Genomic DNA, 19,892 nt, shown 5'->3' with positions numbered 1-19,892 from the left:
GGGTATACTCAAGGGCTGGTGGCTTGGGGCATCCTCACTGCCCCATTTGCAGGATGGAGGCACGTGACGCAGGTGTGGATGCCCTGGGGTTTATCCCCTCAATGGTAAAATTTAGCCATAATGTAGATGGACCCTGGGAGTCCTTGTGAAAAAGCACCCATGAAAAATCAGGGAAGAACAAGTGGTTAGACCGACGTGTATTGGCCTTTAATTCTTTCCTCCAAAAGCAACAAGCCCCGACTGACTTCGGTGCCCGCTTGCACCCGGGCGAGTGCATCCTCAGTTCATCCGACATGATGGTCACTCACCAGCTTCCCTGCCCAAGGTGGGTGGGTGGCATCAGAGGACTAGATCCCAAGCCCAACAGGTCAGGCCACCAGCATCAGCATTAAAAGAGAATCACCACCCTGTGGTAACAGGTGTACAGCATCGTCAGGGAAGTGGCAGAGTGAGATATCAGCCAAAAGCACTGCAAGGGAGGCGGTTTGGAGGGCACCTGTAGAGGCATTGGGATGCAAAGCCTTTGCTCCCCAGTCTCTGCTTGCTTTTCTCATCCTTCTCCCACCATCTCATGGCTTGGGTCCGACACTGGGGACTGTGCGCCGGACTGAGCAAGAAGGGTGACACTTCAGGGGCAGCACCAGTTACTGCCGCGGGAGGGATGCGAAGCAATAGCAGGTCCAGGTGATGCTGGGCTGCACTTTGGAAGGATCCAGCCAACTCAGAGCAGAAAGGCACAGGAGTTTGGGGGGATGATGGAGATGGGGCCCCGGAGGATTTTTCAGACAAGTATCATATCCATTGACAAGGGCGGTTTCAGGGCAAGGGGAGCCGTTTGCAAACATGAGACAAACTCAGCAACCAACCCGCAGAGGAAAAAAATGGGACAAAGCTGAGGCCTTTCATTTCCATCCTTTGGAATCGAACCGTTCTGTTTCCTTGAGACCTTGTTGGTTAGGAAATTTGCCAGGAAATTGGAAACTAAAAATAGAAAGATGGGCGGTGGGGGATATCCCACGGAAGCGGTGCTTCGTTAGGTTGAGTGTTAAGGTGTTAGGTTGAGTGTTATAGTATTTGTGGGTGTTAGGTCGGATGTTATAGTATTTTGTGGTGTTAGGTTGGGCATTATAGTATTTTTGGGTGTTAGGTTGAATGTTACAGTATTTTTGGGTGTTAGGTTGGGCGTTATAGTATTTTGGGGGTTAGGTTGGGCGTTATAGTATTTTGGGGGGTTAGGTTGAGTGTTATAGTATTTTTGGGTGTTAGGTTGGGCATTATAGTATTTTTGGGTGTTAGGTTGAGCGTTATAGTATTTTTGAGTGTTAGGGTGGGTGTTCCAATATTTTTTTGACTGTAGTTTTCTCTCCAGGAGCTTAGGTCCCCATTGTCTTGCGCCTCACGTAGTTGTCTACACATCCATTCAAAGTGAGTGTGAAATGCTTCTGGGGTTTTAAACCAGCTTTGCGCTCACTTGGCACGGGTGCAAATGATAGCACAGGGAGGAGGACAGTGGGGAAGGGAGCCGTGGATCCAACAACCTGCTTGCTTGTGTAGCAGCTGTCATGCCAGATGGTTTTTGGAGCCTACTCTTCACTCCTCTCTGGCAGCCATTCTTCTTTCTGACGTGGACTATCCTATTCCACGTTTCTTCATTTCTCTCTGCACCTTCATCCATGTCTGTCTGGGCCTTCTCCTGTTTCTTCTTCCAATTGGTTTCCACATATCTCTTCATCATGCACCTTCTTTCTTTGATTGCCAAGCTGCACTGCCTTTGCATGGTCCACATGAGGAGGCAGGAGGGTAGAAGTCAGCACAGAGAGAGCTCGTCGCTTGGTTCAAGACGGTGGGTTTGAAAACCATCTTTCACGCCAATCCTGTGGCTGGAATGAGACCCTGAATGCAGTCCCAAGGCATGCATTTGGGGCTGCTTCAAACAGTCCTGTGCTGTACTGCCAGACGCTGGTTTGCCTCAGTGGGAGTAAGGGAGTGAGGCTTAGGAACATGTTGCCCTCAGGAAACCTCAGGATCTGGATTCATAATGAGTTGAGGTCCCAAGTGAAATTCGTTTCCTATCTGATGATATTCAGGTTGCTCTGTGCTCTGCTTTTCTGTACACTTCTGGTCACTCCAAGAAACAAAACAGTCTGTCATGCGAGAGTCTCTGTGGCCCTGATTGTGCCAAATTCTGTCGGTCCCACCCCTGATAAATTCTCTCCATGCTCAATGCTCTGCCTTCCCCCTCTGCGAGACACAGCCTGGCTGATGGACAGAGACACTTGTCCTAGCATCACAGACAGTGAGGGTTGAAGGGACCACAGGAGGTCACATCTAGTCCAACCCCCTGCTCAGAGCAGGACCAGCCCCAGCTACATCATCCCAGCCAAGGTTTGTCTAGTTGGGTCTTCAAAACCTCCAAAGATGGAGACTGCACCACCTCTCTGGGTGACCTGTTCCAGTGCTTCACCACCGTCCTAGTAGGAAAGTTTTTCCTAATAGCTGACTTAAACCTCCCTTGCTGCAACTGGAGCCCATTGCTCCTTGTCCTGTCATCTGCCCCCAGTGAGACCAGTCCAGCTCCATCCTCTTTGCAACCCCCCTGCAGGGAGCTGAAGGCTGCTCTTCATTCCCCCTTGGTCTTCTCTTGACTAAAAAATCCAGTTCCCTCAGCCTCTCCTCACAAATCATTTTCATTGCCCTCCTTTAAATGCTTTCCAGTTTTTCCTTTGTGGCCTCCCCAGTTGCCAAATAGAGGAGAAGAATCACTTCTCTTGCACAGCTTGCAGTGCTCCTACCAATGCAGCCCAGGATGCCGGTAGCCTTCTTGGCACCAAGGGCACACCGCTGGCTGGTATTCAGCTTACTGTCCACTGTCACCCTCAGGGCCTTTTCTGCAGAGCTGCTGCCCAGCCCCTCAGCCCCAGCCTGCACTGGTGCATGGGATCGCTCCATCCTAAGTGCAGGACTTTGCACTTGCCCTTGTTGAACCTCATGAGATTTCTTTTGGTCCACTCCTCCAGTTTGTCGAGGTCTGCCTGAATCCTAGCCCTACCCTGCAGCACATCTACTGCTCTACCCAGCTTGGTATTTGGGTGGAACAACCAAACAGGACATAGCCATAAAACAAAAAACCCTACATCTCTTCTTGGCCTAAATATGCCATTTTCCAGGAACAGAGACGCACACCACCTATTGCCCAGAAGGATCTCCAAGGGTTTTACCGCTGAGATACACAAAGACCTATTCACTGGCGAACAAGGGCTGAGACATGGCTCCCCAAATGCCCCACCGATCTATCCCCCTGATCGTTGCTTTTTAAACTCCTGTCTACACATGGATTTAGGGGAAGCAGTTGATCTTTCTGACACTTACCTGTTCTAGGCAGTTCTCAACTTCTTCTCGATTCTTCTGAGCTCCTTTAATTAGATCCAGCCCCAAATCCAGCCTCCCTCCGTCAAGAGGCCTGTTTTTATTTTTAGCCCCATTTCATTTGCAGATCTCTTGGTTGCTTAATAAATGATGCCTGTGGGTTGGTGATTAGCATGAACCTCCAGTATCCCCCACTGTATGCTGTTTATATCAGCGCCGCGCTCCTCATTACCATAGAATCTGGGGGCAGGATGTTCCTGCTCCTAAACAGCATTCACACATCTCATTTACAAGTCCTTTTGTTATATTTCAAAAGGTGCCCGACATGTCTTGCATTCAAAGATGCTGATTAAATAGATCCTGAAAGCCAGTTGAGAAGGGTGGGCCCTGAATATCCCCATCCCTAGCATCACAGGGGGAAGTTTGCTTCGTTAGAAGCTTAACATTTAGCAGGTTTTCCCCGCGAAGACCTTACCATAGCAATAGGTGATGCAGACAAAAGATGAGAGGAAAGGAGGATTATTGCTCCATTTAAACCCCAGGGGAATTGATGTGTAGAAAGAGTGGGGGGGGATGCCTACCCAAAATCCTCGGGGCTCCTAGGGAGCACCTGCTCTTGCTCATGGATGCAAAAGCCAGACCTGTGGTAGGAAGCCCCTTTGGTTACCACCCTTGCTGCTCCCAAACACACCAGGGACAGGCATCTTGTGAGAAGCGGAGAAGAGCACTCCTGGAGCAGCTTTGTCACTCATCTTGAGGTCTGGCATGTGCAAGAGGGATCAGGTGGGTGGGATGTACTTGAGCGTCCTTCGCTGGGGATGCAGCCTACCCACCCCTCAAGTGACTTTCCTGAGGTCAAGGCAATCAGGACTCACAGGAGAGATGATATCTTTTATTAGACCAACAAGATTTTTGCAAAAAAAGGTCTTTAAAGAAGTTGTTGTTTTTGCAAAAATCTTGTTGGTCTAATAAAAGATCTCATCTCTGCTATGAGTCCTAGTTGCCTTTTCCTCTAGACCGATACAGCTGCAACCTGGATACCTTTCCTGAGGTCACACGCCATAGAGGTGGGGAAAACTCCCAACCCCGTTGCATCGTGTTGCAGTAATTTAAGCACAAGGTCATCTCTGCACATAGATACTTCAGACCTATTAGACATCTTGAGTCAACTTTGGCACCTAATGTGTGATCCTAGTCCACCCTGCAGGCAACCCTGAAAAAATATTAGAGCCAAAGGTGGGGGATGCTCTGTTCGTCCGAGGGCCTTCATAAATAAATGACTCTAGCTACAAGTGTGGGGAAGAGTGGTGCTAGACTGGCAGGCACCGAATCTATCATAAAGGTAAAGTAAAACTAAACGTGCATTGGCATGAGCAGATTCAACAGACAGTAGGTTCGCAGGTGCAGATTCAACACATTATTGGACAATCCTGCCTTATATGGAGCTATTAGTCAGTGGAAGGGACCTTTGGGGTGGCTTTTGGAGAGAGCTTTGTTTCACCTCTTTCTTTCAATAGCATCACCGATTTCCACGTGGTGACTTGGGTTTGAGTCACAGACTCCTAGAACATGAGGGCTGGACGAGACCCCAGGAGATCACATCAAGTCCAACGCAGGACCAGCCACAACTACATCATTTCGTTTGACCCCAGTACTCTTTCCTGCCATGGCAGGGGGTCGGACTCGATGATCTGCTCAGGTCCCTTCCGACCCGACCAACTATGAAACTGTGAAATTTGTGGAGCTAGGTCTTCCAAACCTCCGAGGGTTGTGATTAAGTCATGGAGGTCGCTGCCAAGAGTCGGCTGCCGCAGTCACCTGCAACATTACGTGTGGGTCTAAGCTGGCTACTGTGCGGGTGGGTGACAAATTCTCCTGTGCTGGATGCACAGCTGCTTTGCACCAGTGGAAGCCAAGCCTGGAGTGATCTGCCTTGGTTTCCAGAGACAATCAGCCTGCGCTGCTCTGCACAATCATCGGCGTTTTCTCAGCGCCGAGGGTCACCTCATGCAGACTCCTAAGAGTCCTCACCTGTGGCCCTGGCTTCCCCGGCGGTCCAGGAGATCCAGGCAGTCCAGCAACACCCATCTTCCCTGGTAGTCCAATTTGTCCTTTAAAGCCACCCAAGCCAGGAACACCCTTGGCACCCTGAGGAATCCAAACACAGAGGAGTTTAGAGCCTTGGAAATGCAAGCAATGCCTGGAAGATGCCATTTATAAAGCCTTATCCAGATGGGTTTTTGCTGGGTTACTGACAAAGGGACATATATCAAGCGCTGCATGTGGAGTCCTCCAGTATATCCATAATGCATCAAAGCCCCAAGGGAGCCTCTTGCTGTGATCAACCGTGTGCCTGCACTGATGTGCATGGCTGGCTTAATCCCTACATCCCTGTGTTATGCCACAGGCTGCACCATCAAAACAGCAGGAGAGCGTGCTCCAGGCTAGATTCAATCTCTGGAGCAACCTCAGCCTCCGAGAGAAACTCATGTGGGAACCCGGGAGTGGGAGGTACCTGCTGGATCCCTGGGATCATGTCATCAAGGCCCTTTTGTAAACTCTGCCTTAAAGCCAGCTGGCATTTATGTCCCCCAGATCCCTGCTCTGGGAGGCTGGTCCAGAGCCTCACTTTTCCAGGGGCTAGAAGCCTTCCAATTTCTAGCTTAACTGGCCACTTTTCCCCCCTGTCCTTCAATACTTTAGATTCAACAACTCTTCCCCCCTCCTGGATGCATTCATAGAGAGCGCTCACATCCCCTCCTGCCTTTAATTTATTCATTTAAACAGGCTGACCTCTTTCAATCTCCACTCATAAGGTAGGATATCTCCCTTCCCCCACCAATAGCTTTTCTTAGAGAATCACGGGCATAGAAAGCACCTGAAAAGTCATCCAGTCCAACCCCTATGCCAGCCCTTGACACCGGCTGGAAGTTCCTCAACTAATCCCTGTCACTGCCACACCTTTGCATTTTCACAGACCTGAATTTTTGCATACCGGCTTTTCTCCCATCCAGGTGAGCACAAAACAACTGCAGACCTCGCCTCTGCCTGAAGAAGGGACTTTGTGCCTAAAAGCTTGCAAAAAACCAATCTTTCCAGTTGTTTAGTTGGTCTAATAACAGATATCACATCTACCCAAAGAATCATGTCTGTCTGTGATATAAGCAACCTTCATAGGAAAGAAGAGATGAACAAGGGGGAATGGGAGAGGATCACGACAATGCCCTTTGCCAACTCTCTCTTCATCGTCTGGAGCAGGTAGACGCTGCTTTTGCTAGGAAGGCTGTGTCGATAGCCCTAAAATCTGAGCTCCTAATTAACCATAGAACAGCGGTGCCATACCTAGGTATGTAGGAAAGAGGCCGCATGACCACAATACCTAGATGCCTCATCATTTTTAATGCAAGTCCTCTAACAACATCTCTGTGAGGCAGGGCAGTGCTGTTATCCTCCTTCGCTGTGCCTACACATGCATTTACACCAGCTTAAATTTATTGTGCAGTAAATTACTGCACAGTAAGCAGGAATAGGCCGGCATCTACACGTGCAGGCATTACAGCTCATTAACGCTGTGTGTGGACTGATTAGGGACTTAAGTTAGTCCCAAGTCAGTCCACGCACAGTGTTACTGCACAATAAGGTGGCTACACATGTGTTACTGTGCAGTAACTAACTTGGCATAAATTTGATATCTGCATGATGCAGATATCAAATTTAACCTCAAGTTGGGTTTGTCGCTATATCTACTGCTCAGTATGAGTGTGCAGGTATAGACATGTGCCCGTACCAAACAGTAATTTTGGTTACTGTGCAGTAAATGTGCACATGTAGATGCACCCCTTGAGGTACAAGGGAAATTAAATAACCTGATCAAAGATCAGGGACCATTGCACTAGATCATTCTTCCTACCAGGATATGCCCTACCACCACAACTCAATGCTAAATGGGCCACAGGTAGGGCTCAGTATCCCTGGCCGGTTTGATGTCTGACATCTGCTGAGTCTGCCATCCATGCGTTGACATCCCCATCCAAATTCCTCTTCAGGATAGCACGGCTCCTCTGTGATGTGGGTGCCATCATCTCCTGGAAGCTAACAGGAGACACCTACACTTCCCAGTATCTCCTGGGCAGTGAGGCAGTTCCCACACCCCACGGAGGTGAGTGCTGAATTAGTCAGCCGCCCAAGAGGTTCCCAATTACCTGACCCATTACACCTGCACTAACGAGAATTGTCCCAAATTTGCTCTTAGGAGAAAAGACTAGAAGAGAGGAGGTGGAGGGGAAGACCTCGGTGACTCAGTCAGTGCTGGCTTTCTCATTTGCATGCATGGCTCCAGCGAAAACTAAAAATAGAAACCCATCCATTTACAGTGGGGAGGTTTGCATTGAAACACTTTGCAGGGAGAGTCATCTCCATCCCCTCCCGGTCCCTCCACAGCAAAACTTTTGGGAAATGAGATCGTGCATGAGTCAGCCAGGACAGCGTTGATGGGCGAAGACAGGACCCCCCTCGCCAACATGATTGATGTGATGCATTCCCCGTGCCCGACTGAGCCCGCGTTTCCATTTAGCACATTGACCCCCTGGTAACTTTCCGCTTAATTGTTCCTCCAAAGCTGGCTTGTAAAAGATCGAGAGGGAAAGAGATGCAAAGGAGGGGACCGCAATGACAAGCTGTTTGCAGAACAACTGTGAAAGGCTGGGGCTTCTGAGGCAAAGTAGCGAGGAGGAAGGAAGAAACACGACTTCTCTCTCTCCTCTTACAGGAATGGCCAGAGCTGATCCCATTGTCCCTCTAGTCCACATCTAGGGTCGGTCCCACTCTCTTCGCCAGCAATGGCAAAGCAGATCCTTCAAGGGAAGGGCCTTGAAAACCCATGGGAGTTAAAGCAACACAAAGCTCTAAAACTCTTGGTTCAGAGATGATACCTTTTATTAGACCAAATAAGATTGCAAACCAAAAAAAAAAAAGATAATTTTTTTGCGATTTCTTGGTTTAATAAAAGGTATCATCTCTGAACCAAGAGTTTTAGCGTTTTGCATTTCTTCTCGTCTCAGACCAACACGGCTACCAAACACATCCCTGAAACACGGGACTTAAGGCATGCATTAATTTGCTTCCAGGGAAGCAATCTCTAATCATTAAAGACCAGCTTAAGTCCCATCCCCTGAGGGTCTGTATTCTCCCCCAAGCTTTTGTAGTGTTAACTCTTCTGACGGTGGCTATTTTTGTTCTGCTTTCAGACGCTCCATTTCCATGATGTCTTGCAGTGCACAAGGGATGTTGTAGCTGTGATGGTCCAGACATGATGTGAAAGGCAATGATTTCTCAGGGCGATCTCTTTTATTGGATCTCCCATGCAGCTGGGATGGATTTAGCTCATCTATACAGTCGGTCCAATGAATGAGATCACCCTAACGGATCCTTGCCTCTCACATGACTTCTTGTAGCCGAGAGTTACGCAGACTGCATGCCAAGGGAAAATGCCTTTCCTTTAATCAGCCTGGAAATCAGTCTAATCTGATACCTCCTGGCTCTTGTGCTATGAGACAAGGGGAACAGGACCTTTCCATCTACCTCTCTACTCCATTCGTTATTTTCCGTAGTTGTCATGTCCCCTCTTATCTACCTCACTAGATAAACCATTTATTCCCTCTTTCTCTCTTTATCCTGTTCACCCTTTATCTCCTCTCCCCTCCCAGTAGCTTTCCCAATTTCCTCTATACAGCATAAGATAGGTAGGGGTGCGCATTAAGATGACTTCAATATATTATTATTTCACCGAGCACTTCCAACAGCTACATTTCTAAGTGCTCAATTTTTCTGTAACTTCCAATTTCCAGTTGAAACACACGCAATGCACTTGCGTGTTGCAATGCCTCGATAATGACACCACTTAGAAACATTGTTTAAAGCAAATGCAAGACGTAGTCGGTATGAATTTTGCTTGAGATAAATTTCTACCATGCTAAATTATGCACCGATTAGATTATGACAAGAGTAAAATTTCTAGGTGTGTGATTCAATTCAAGGTTGTTTTTTTTTTAAATGCAGAAAATACACGTAAAGATGAATAAGAGAGCAGTTATAAATGAATACAAAAAGCCCCTGGGATATAAAAGCAGCAGTAGAATAGTAGAGAACAACTACCAGAGAATGAGTAAATGGCTCGTGTGGATGCAGTTAAAAGGTGCCGTATACCAGCGTACTTATAGCTTCCCACCTGAGAATAGCAGCGCTAAGATAAAGCACTTTTACACTGACTTCTGCTCTCTTTGCCCTATAGATTTTGGGCTGGTATTGATCAAGCCAGTGCAACTTTTTGCCTGGCAAGCATCAAGGGTTAAACACATGATCCGGAGTGAACAGACAGACAGCACGCCCTTTGTCTCCCCAATACAAGCCTAATGCCCAAGATTACTGCCCTTTGCAAAGGGTACTTATGATTTATACAGTATGTAATTGCGTTAACTCAACATGATTGATGCTTCATTTAAGGGAAGTTGTCCTCAATGCAATTTGGAGAGTACTAACCTTTTCTCCTTTCTCTCCAGAAATTCCTACGGGGCCGTCGGCGCCCGATCCTCCTTGGTTACCCTAAAGGTAGTTAAGAGAGAATCCAGATAAACAAAGAACTCGCCCTCTTTATAATTAATGAAGCAAGCCACATCTTGGTGACTGCAAGGAATGGCCCCATCCTAGTGAAAACGCCACTTACTGTTGCAAACTTCTCATTAACGAGGCTATCCCGGTTCCCTAAGACAATGCATTGATGGGATTACAATGCATGCTAGGCTGTTAGAGACAAACCTCCAGAGCCATTGCTCTCCACGTACCACTTCCCACTGCACTGGATGACCCAGCTGCAAAACGAGCCAGGGTGCAAGGCACCAGGAGACTTAGGTGCTACAGCGTTGAGCATTTCAATCCCTGTGAGAAAGCTGATGCCCAGAGTGGAGTCTGCAGCTGTGGGATGGGTGCCGAGGCTCCCAGGAGAGTCCCTGGGGAGCATGCATAGGATTTTGAGCCTCCATGGGATTTCCAACCTCATGTTTAAAGTCATGCTGAAGAATAACAGTGTCCTCAGAGTGATCTGGGTGTAGCAATGGGTCTTGGGAGAGGCTGGGGAGCATCTCAGGACTGGGAGAGCTGCAGCAGGCTGGTCACTGATTGCGTTGTCCCCATGCCCTGCCAAAGCCAGTCCTGGATTCCTCCTGGGGTGGGATTAGCCCGAAGGGGTTATGATCTGAAGGGGTAACACAGGGCTTGTTCACACCAGGGCAGCATTACTGATACACCTGGCAAGTTACCTGCGACTCAAATCCCAGGAGGTAACATTGGTAACCTGGGCTAGCCGGCCAGCACCGGAGCTTCCAGTCAATGGGAAGAATTTCACTGATGACACTTGGTTTTGGCTCCTGAGAAGGTGTGCAGAAGCAACCAACCAAGCAATGAATGGGGTGGCAGACCTGCCAAAAACTCCCACCCCAGGGGTTAAAGACCATTAGGAATGACAGCCAGCCGGCAGGTAGATGACTGTCTGAAATGGCCTCCCAATGTTTGCTGGGCCCAGGCCCAGACATTTGCTCCATTCATTTGGTAAGAAACCAAATTAGGCTAATTAATGCTTTGCCATCCTAAAAGCACTTTCAGACCCTCAGCGCCTGGAGGTACATCAATTTACTTCCATTGATTTAGAAGCAGATGAGCTAAACCAGCCCCATTTTGAGGCCTGGACAAGACCACGGAGGGGGACGAGAGCTTTGTAGAGTTGAGTTTTAGACATCTGTAAAGGTTTTACAAAACTTCACACGCAAGCTGGAGAAAGGTCTTTGCCACTCACCTTTGGCCCCTGAGGTCCATCTAATCCGGGTATTCCTGGCTTTCCAGGGCTTCCAATCTCACCCTACACGTGGAATAAAATGTACAGCACGTGAGCAGCTTGGACACCAAAAGAACCGAGTGATAATTCGTCACGAATCAATGAGGAAGATGATGAGATGGTCAACACTATCATACCACCAAGGGCAACTGAAGTCAAGGTGGATCTCCACCAGACTCCTAGATCTGACCCTGACTGCCCCAAAACACTGGAAGAATTGGGAACCAGCTCCAGGCCACCGAGGCTGGGGTGATATGACCCCAGCACCTGTTCCTGCCCGGGGCAGGGGGTCGAACCTGATGATCTGTTTAGGTCCCTTCCGACCCTAAATACTACGATACCATGAGGTTTATTACCCAAATAGCAAGACGGAGCTCAGCTGTGCCAGTCATATGAGCTCAATCATACCCTTCATTCAGAGTCTGTCCCAGCAAGACTGACAACAAAAATAAGGAAGAAGACACCCCTGTTTTTTAATACATGAATCACTCTTAGGGAAAAAAAAACCTATCATTGAAAAGTAGATTTTTAGATATTTTTTGCAATGCAAAACCCATCTGAGTCAGCTGGGAAGTCACTAAACAGAAGATCCATACATGCTTAGATGGTCATCAGTGTAGCATGGTTAAAATCTTCCAGGTATGGTACCCAACAATACACAAAGGAAAGACATGGCCAGCATCATCTCTGCTTGCCTTTTACTCCCCGAATGACCAGGGACCATTTATAGCTGCATCAGCTGCATAATTTTCAGAGTAAGACTCAAAACCTGTGCTTCTGGATCGGAAACACAGTGCATTCACCCCCTGCCATGACACCCCTGGGCTGGTAAAATCCTAGGTAGCTGTTATATCGCTCTTTAAACAACAATGAATTTTATAGAGGAAACTAAAGATCATTACCCTCATTTGTAAATGGGGACATGGAAGCCCAAAAGGGGTGAAGCAACATGAGCAACACCACACAGTGACAGAGTTGAAAACAGAAGCTAAGCATTCAGTACGCTTCAGGTCAACAGGAGCGCGAGGGTAATGTAGAATTGAGTGAGGCTCTTTGGTCTTTTGCATTATCCAAGTCAGACTACAAAATTATTATAATGGTCCCGTCCAGCGTCACACATGTAGAATCATAGAAAACGAGGGTGGGAAGGGACCTCAGGAGGTCACATCTACTCCAGCCCTTTGCTCAAAACAGGACCAGCCCCAACTACATCATCCCAGCCAAGGCTTTGTCCAGCTGGGTCTTAAAAACCTCCAACGAGGGAGACTCCACCACCTCCCTGGGTAACCCATTCCAGTGCTTCACCACCCTTCTCATGAGAAAGTTTTTCCTAATATCCACTTGCTGCAGCTTGAGCCCATTGCTCCTTGTTCTGTCGTTTGCCCCCACTGAGAACAGTCCAGCTCCATCCTCTTTACAACCCCCCTGCAGGGCTACTATTAAATCCTCTCTCAGTCTTCTCTTCTCTAGACTAAATAAGACCAGCTCCCTCAGCCTCTCTGCACAAATCATGTCTCCCAGCCCCCCGAAACATTTTCATTGCCCTCCTCTGGACTCCTTCCAATGTGTCCACATCCTTTCTGTAGTGGGGGGCCCACAGCTGGACACAGGACTCCAGATGTGGCCTCCCCAGTGCAGAATGGAGAGGAAGAATCACTGCCCTTGATCTGCTGGCAATGCTCCTACCAGTGCAGCCCAGGATGCCGGTAGCCTTCTTGGCAACAAGGGCACACGGCTGGCTCATATTCAGTTTATTGTCCCCTGTCACCCCGGGTCCTTTTCTGCACAGCTGCTGCCCAGCCAGTCACCCTCAGCCTGCACAAGTGCATGGGATTGCTCCATCCTAAGTGCGGGACTTTGCACTTGTCCTTGTTGAACCTCATGAGATTTATTTTGGTCAAATCCTCCAACTTCTCTAGCTCTGTTTGAATCCTAGCCCTACCCTCCAGCGTATCTACTACACCCCCCAGCGTGGTGTCATCTGCAGGCTTTCTGAGGGTGCGCTCCATCCCATCTTCCAGATCATTGATGAAGACACTGAACAAAACTGGCCCCAGGACCAACCCCTGGGACACTGCACTTGAAACCAGCTGCCACCTCAATATCGAGTCATTGATTCCTGCTCTCTGAGCATGACGATCCAGACAGTGATGAGATTCCCAGTTCACAGGTTTGTGCTCTGACATCTCCAAGCTGTTGTGCATCACAAAACGCATTGACAGTCTCAGCAGAGATGCCGATAGAGCAGGTCATGGGAGGTGACTTCTACTCCCAGACATAGTGGCAGCTTCTCCAGCTCTGAGGCACGTTGGCAGGATGCTACGGAGGGATCTTCCAGGTCCCATGTGCATGTCATGGGGTTAAACAGAAAGATTTCCCTTCCCATGGCTGTCTGTCAGTCATGCACCTCCACTCTCGCTATATTCTCTTCTACAAGTTAAGAGGAAGACAATCCTCACCTTTATTCCATCTGCCCCTGGGGCTCCCACCCGTCCTGGAAGCCCACGCAGCCCCTGGAGAGAAAGCACACGGGGATGGTCAAGAGAAATCAGGACTAATGCAGGATAAAATACCCCTCTGCGTGGTGTGGATCATCCAGCTCTGACTTGAACAGAGACCTGGCTAGGTCCTATTGCTTCATGGTTTACATAAGCATGCAGCAGCTGTTCAGTGAGGATAAAAATTAATGTAGCCTTTATTTCTGCTACCAGCCAGGTGATCAGACCAGCAGGGTTAGTGCAGGATTCAACACAAATCCAAAGCGTGTTCCCATTCAACTCTTTTTATACATTAGGGGTATGTTTACATGTCACCCAACGGCGACGTTGTTACTGCACCATGTTTTAGTACTTCCTTTCGTACTTCCTTTTGGAAGTACTAAAACATGGTGCAGTAACCGCCCATCCTGCGCCGTACTGGCAGCGCATGCTTAAATGTCCCTACTACATCACCACAGTGGTGCACTATAAGTGGGGACCGCGCTACTACGGTGCCATAGCTAGCGATCACATGTAGACCTGTGGGATCGCTATGTCGCCATAACGTGCCATACGGTGATATAGCACATCACTACGTCACCATAGGGCGATGTGTAGATGCGTCCTGGAAGTGCTTATATGAAGCCCACATCACTGCAATGTACAATTTGCCAATTAATGATCTTTGTCATTACAACCTTCCTACACACCTTTCTGTGTCTATTGCACCAGGTTTCGGACCATCCTACCGGCTTTTCCTTGTGATCAATCGGTTTTGGTGCCAGGCACCTTTACTGATGAACAAACTTTACTCAGTGACATCCTCCCTATGCATCTCCTGTGCCAGGTTCGGTCATACCGTCTCGCATATGTTTATCTCCTATGGCAGGTTGTGCTGCCATCTCAGAGTGGTCTTGGGCTGATCCCAAATGTTTGGATGCACCCTGTTGTCTCCTACAGCACTGCAGACCTGCTGGCTTTGAATTTTTACTGATCCTGGCCTTCCTTGCAGTCTACGCTGGAAGCCAGGTGGTTGCTTCTTTGATCTCTTCTTTACCAGCTATCTATCTGGCAGTCTGGCCCATGTACCATTTCTGACCATCATTCAAGTTCAAGGACTCAGCTTTAGACCATTCACCCCCCCTTGCAGAAGGGCCCGACCACACATCGCCTCTTGTGGTCCTGCCTGCTTCTTACCTTCAGACCTCTCCGTCCAACGTCACCACTTATCCCGGGATCCCCTTTCTCCCCCTGCGTAACAAACAAACAAGTCAGGCAGGATGGATACAGAGCAATGGCAGCAGGGTCTTTGGTTGTCGCCATGTTGGTCTAAGGACATAGGTAGGCAAGTTTCTATGGGTAGATGTGATATCATCCACTGAGTTGTTGGAAAAAATGCTCATATTTTATTAAACCAACTGAGTAGTTGGGATAATGCTCTTTGCAAGAACATTTTTCCAACTACTCAGTTGGTCTACTAAAAGATATCACATCTTTGCAAAGAACATTTTCCTAACTACTTGGTTGGTCTAATAAAAGATATCATGGCTTTGCAAAGAACATTTTCTCAACTACTCTATTGGTCTAATGAAAGATATCACATCTACCCAAAGAACCTGGCCTAATAATGGCAAGCAATTTGGAAAACTAAAGGTGCATCCACCCCAGCAGCACCCTCTTATATTCATAAGGTGCTTTCCACCCAAAAGCTTTCAAAGCAATCACTTCGCCCAAGTCTCAGCTCGAGAAACGCTGCCACTTCTCAGCTGCAGTGAGACGAATGTTACATGAGCATCTTCATGCACAAGGGCCCCCCCGGAAACAGCTTCCTTACTGTAATTCAGCCTCCTCTTTCTAGTGCAACCTGTCCTCCTCTTTCTAGTGCTACCGATTTCTACAAGGCTGCTCAGGATATATGTAGAGTGTAATGAAGAGGCTGGAAAAGTGTTGCAATTCACCTGAGACCTTTGTTTGTTTTAGGTACTTCTCAAAATAGGACTCCTGATGTCTCACGGATTGGCATAATCACTGCTGAAACTCACGATGTAACTGAGCAGTGGATGGTCATGGCCTTGCATGCCTAAGGGGCTGGCAAGATCAGAGCAAGTACTGCTCATCGGTATGAGAGAGTCTCCCCCGGCTCCTGGACTACTGCTCTCAATGCTGAGGTTCCTTGTGGAAAGCCCAGCTGAGAGCCGGGATCTTCATTCAGTGATTGAGTGTCCTAAAAGGGCTTTCAAGGAGTTATTACACAAACAGTCAGATGCACCGTGCTGCCACTGCAGAGACCTAGCGTGACGTTGCAAGGACAATTTTAGCAAAACTTTGTCAGTGTTTTTTATGAAAGACATCACCTGGTGTCCAAGAGTGGTTAAAATGAAAAAAAGAGTTCATTTCTTCCCCTCTCTGGCACCACTTCGGAAATCCTGGAGGCATTTGAGGGGTTAATAAAGAAAGAAAAAGAAAAAGAAAATTTCACTGATAAAGAGCAAATTGACAGATATGCTTTAGGGAGAAAGACAGCTTCTCCTATTCAAAGAGCCTCAACTCAAATTCAACGTGCCTTGTACTTTTAAAAAAAAAAAGATCATTTTCCTGCAAAAGTTGTCCCGTAGATGAAATTAGCCAGCAACGGATAGTTCCCTCCCACACACCTGTCTTGCCAGCGCTGGGCATTATTGCACTTGGTACCAAAAGGAAGTGAAGACGGCGTCACACGAAGTAACGTACAGGCCAGATGAATTTGCTACAGGAGAACTTAAAACAATGGCAGAAGAGACTTGGGGCCTAATTCTCAGGTAGTGGATGGCAGCATCCAGCAGACCCGAGAACCCATTCTCAACGTCCTGTATCTTCTTGCACACCACACGCCCCCTGCAAAAAGACATGCCTGTTGTTTCGAGAAGGCACACCAAAGGATTTTTGCAGAGTTATGGCCCAGAACGGGCTTTTCCCCGGAGAGGCCATGTTGCAAAATAGCTGCCAGCTTCTCTCAGCCAGCGAACTGAGAGCGGCTATGGAAAGGTTAACCCTGGACTTGCACCTCCTGCTTGGGGGCTGGAAAAGAAGCTGGCAACTATTCTGCAACACCGCCTCCTCCTGCTTCTATTCCAGAGGGGAAGAATCCACTTCCCCCCCCTTTAAGACACTCATCCCAGTTTTACAGGGCTGCTTTTTGGACAAAAGGGGTGTGCGGTAGGCAAGCACATACAGTATTTCTTGAAGAATTTCAGAGAGCAATTTTCTCTACACCTAGAGTTACTAATAGCAGTAGGGAATATCTTAAAGCCAAGGACTATGTTTTTCTTTTTTGCAGAGGAATCGAAAGCCGGGTCAGAAAAGGCACTATTGCAATCTTCAAAACAGACCTCTAGCAACTGGTGCTGTACTCACCGGCTCCCCTTTTTGGCCCTGGAGACCTCTGTCGCCTTTCGCGCCTTTGTTCCCGTTCTTCCCATCAAGGCCGGCCGTGCCCTGTCATGAGAGGAGTTGTATTAATTTCTCAGCTGCTGCAGGCTGGAAGGCTTCTGAGAAAGTCAGCAAAAATGAAAGCGAAATGAAAGGCTGGGGACAGCCCTGTCCTCCTCCAAGACAGAGACCAGAAGCAGAACATTTGGGCGAATATTGGGTGTGAGGACACCCTATTCCCGCGTCCTCCAGGAGGGATGTTCTCACAGTTCCCCCATCTGCTCCCACTCACACGGGCCAAACCCAAAGCTGAGGCAGGGAAGTGACTCCAAGGGGACCCCCCACCTCTTTGATGGCAGCTCTAAAGACCTCCAGCTCCAGAGTGCTGGAAAGCAGCCGTGAAGGACCTGAACAGCATGGAGCAGATGGCCTTACCCAATGAACGCCCACTGTCTCTGTCTCTCCTGACCGCTTATGTCCTTGGAAGTGGGTAGTGACTTCTATCCCATGCACTCTACTTTCCCAGGCACCTTTATGGTACTTGATTTCATTCACCAAAATCCTTGGAAAAAATCAAAATATATTTTTCTAGGAAAAAAAAAAAGTTCGGGAAGAATGGGTGGCATTCAAAAGCCTGTCTAAATCTACCCCAGCCATGTGGCTGGTCCAATGAAAGCCACAAAAATCCTTGTCCTGCACTTCTCACTCTAATTTGCTTAGGACCTGAATAGAGAGTCAAGAGAGACTTGGGTTTTATTCCCTACCCTGCCCCAGGCCTGCTGTAAGACCTTGGAAGAGCCATCTCGCTTCTCAGTTTTGCCACCTGTATAATGGAGATAATATTTTTTTAGATCTATTGGTGGGATGTTTTCTTCCAGCCCCTTTCTTTGTAGTAATAGTTACTCTTCCTAGAGCCACATGTGTCCGCAGAGCACCTCATGAACACATTGAGTGCTCACAGCACAGCTCAGCTCAGCGGTACACAGAGCTCGTGAGCGGCACTGGGTGCTTTGAATCAATTTGCAGCCAGGCTTTGAAAAGAAATGTATGTGTATTAAAAAGTGGCGGGGGGGGGGGGGAATATCAGCTACCAGATTTTTACCAAGGGAGACCCTATCACCTATAAAATATCCATATCTCTCTCCCTGAAGAAAGAGCATCCGATAGGATCCCAGTATCAGATGAATGCGCTGCTTTTTCAAAATGTCTCAGCAAGCCTGCATCACTTCCCATGTACTTAAAGCAACCAGAGGAAAGGACCTAACTTGAATCAAGGGTGTAGTTGGTAGCCGTGATCCCGAAAGCTGGCAGAAAAGGACAATTGTCTTGCAATTTCCCAGTTGGTCTAATAAAAGGTATCATTTTGGGACCAAGAGTTCTAGTTTTTTGTATGTCTAACTCGAAGCAAAACATTAGTGAAACATGTCAGACTGCTGAATTTGGAGCAACAGGAGATTGGAAGATGGCCAAAGATATTGATTCAGATTGTAGTTTGGTTGAGATAATGTCATTGGGGCTGGTCCTGCTTTGAGTGGGGGATTGGACTAGATGTGACCACCTGAGGTCCCTTCTGACCCCAATTTTCTATGATTTTCTATGACTAGAGAGAAACCCTGAGTGTCTTATATGGGGCCATGAATCTGGTCAACTCGATTGGCAGGAGTTCTGAATACACATCTGCCCCGGCTTTGCTGTAGTCAATCACTGGGCATAAGGCTCCTCTCTGTCCTCTTTCCTTACCCAGAGACTGGTGATTATTTAGAGACGTGGTCAATAATGCATTGCAGCAGGGGAGGTAACATGTCCCATAAAAAAACCCCAAAGGCTCTATTTGTCTGCTAAGCTGAAAACAGGATGGAGGCATCTGTGATGGGAGAGGAACAAATCTTTCTGGGGGGTGAAGCCAGCAGTGGGCACCAGCCTTGAGTACCCATTTTGGGCTGGGGGAGGTGGGTTATAAGAATGGGCTGCTATGAAGGGGGAAAAACACCTTTTCCCTTTTGCAACAGACAGGACGTAGAACAATAGCTCAAACTGTAGTAAAGTAGGTTTAGATTGGATATCAGGAAAAACTTCTTCACTGCTAGAGCAGGGAGACAGCAGACTAGACACCTAGGGAAGTTGTGTCCTCTCCATCCCTGGAGGCATTCAAGAAGAGGTTGGATACGCATTGTTCAGGGATGGTCTAGGTGCAGTGATGCCTATGTTCTCCTATGGGGCATTTTCCATGTTTCTGGGCTTTGCTGGTTGCCACATGGGGCTGGGAGGGAATTCCACCTTTCTCCCCCCTTTCCTTTCTGCTATGCATCAGGGGATTTTTTTAAGCTTTACTCAGAGGCATTGGATGTAGGGGGAATTTAAACCTGGAGGTTCCTGACTAGACAGTCTTGCCCCTCCACTCTGGGTCAGACCAATCATCATATTTGGGATCAGGAAGGAATTTTACCCCTTGATCAAACTGGTACATATTGAGGGAGGAAGTTGCCTTCTACTGTAGTAGGTGGGGGGGGGGGTAGCCCCCTACCTGGGATTCCGTTATTTTAAAAACCTTTTACACCAGCAGGACTTGGCTGCCGCGGCTCTTCTTTTTAACCTGTGGCAGTTTACAGTGTTATGTCTTGGGTTAGCCGTGCAGTTTTGCTAAGGATTTGTCTGGGATGGTTTGCATAGGGATGATCCTGGTTTGGACTAGATGACCTCTGGAGGTCCCTTCCAGCCCGACTTCTCTGTGATTCTGTGGTGGTGGCCACTGCTGC

General features: G+C 48.0%; 1 protein-coding gene across 1 annotated transcript in view; it reads right to left on the bottom strand.

Moving 5' to 3' along the window:
- The window catches only part of LOC109292083 (collagen alpha-1(VII) chain-like), a 262,997-nt gene that overhangs the window by 33,251 nt on the left and 209,854 nt on the right, over positions 1–19,892 (bottom strand). The window contains 6 exon segments of the mRNA XM_019509339.1: positions 5,398–5,514; positions 9,904–9,966; positions 11,213–11,275; positions 13,711–13,764; positions 14,926–14,979; positions 17,122–17,202. Of these exon segments, the coding sequence (XP_019364884.1) occupies positions 5,398–5,514; positions 9,904–9,966; positions 11,213–11,275; positions 13,711–13,764; positions 14,926–14,979; positions 17,122–17,202 (432 nt within the window).

Source organism: Gavialis gangeticus, unplaced genomic scaffold, assembly GCF_001723915.1.
Source record: "Gavialis gangeticus isolate Ggan-Ray unplaced genomic scaffold, GavGan_comp1, whole genome shotgun sequence".
NCBI classification, from domain to species: domain Eukaryota; kingdom Metazoa; phylum Chordata; order Crocodylia; family Gavialidae; genus Gavialis; species Gavialis gangeticus.
The sequence above is the reverse complement of the archived record's forward strand: the minus strand, read 5'-3'. Positions and strand labels throughout refer to the sequence as shown.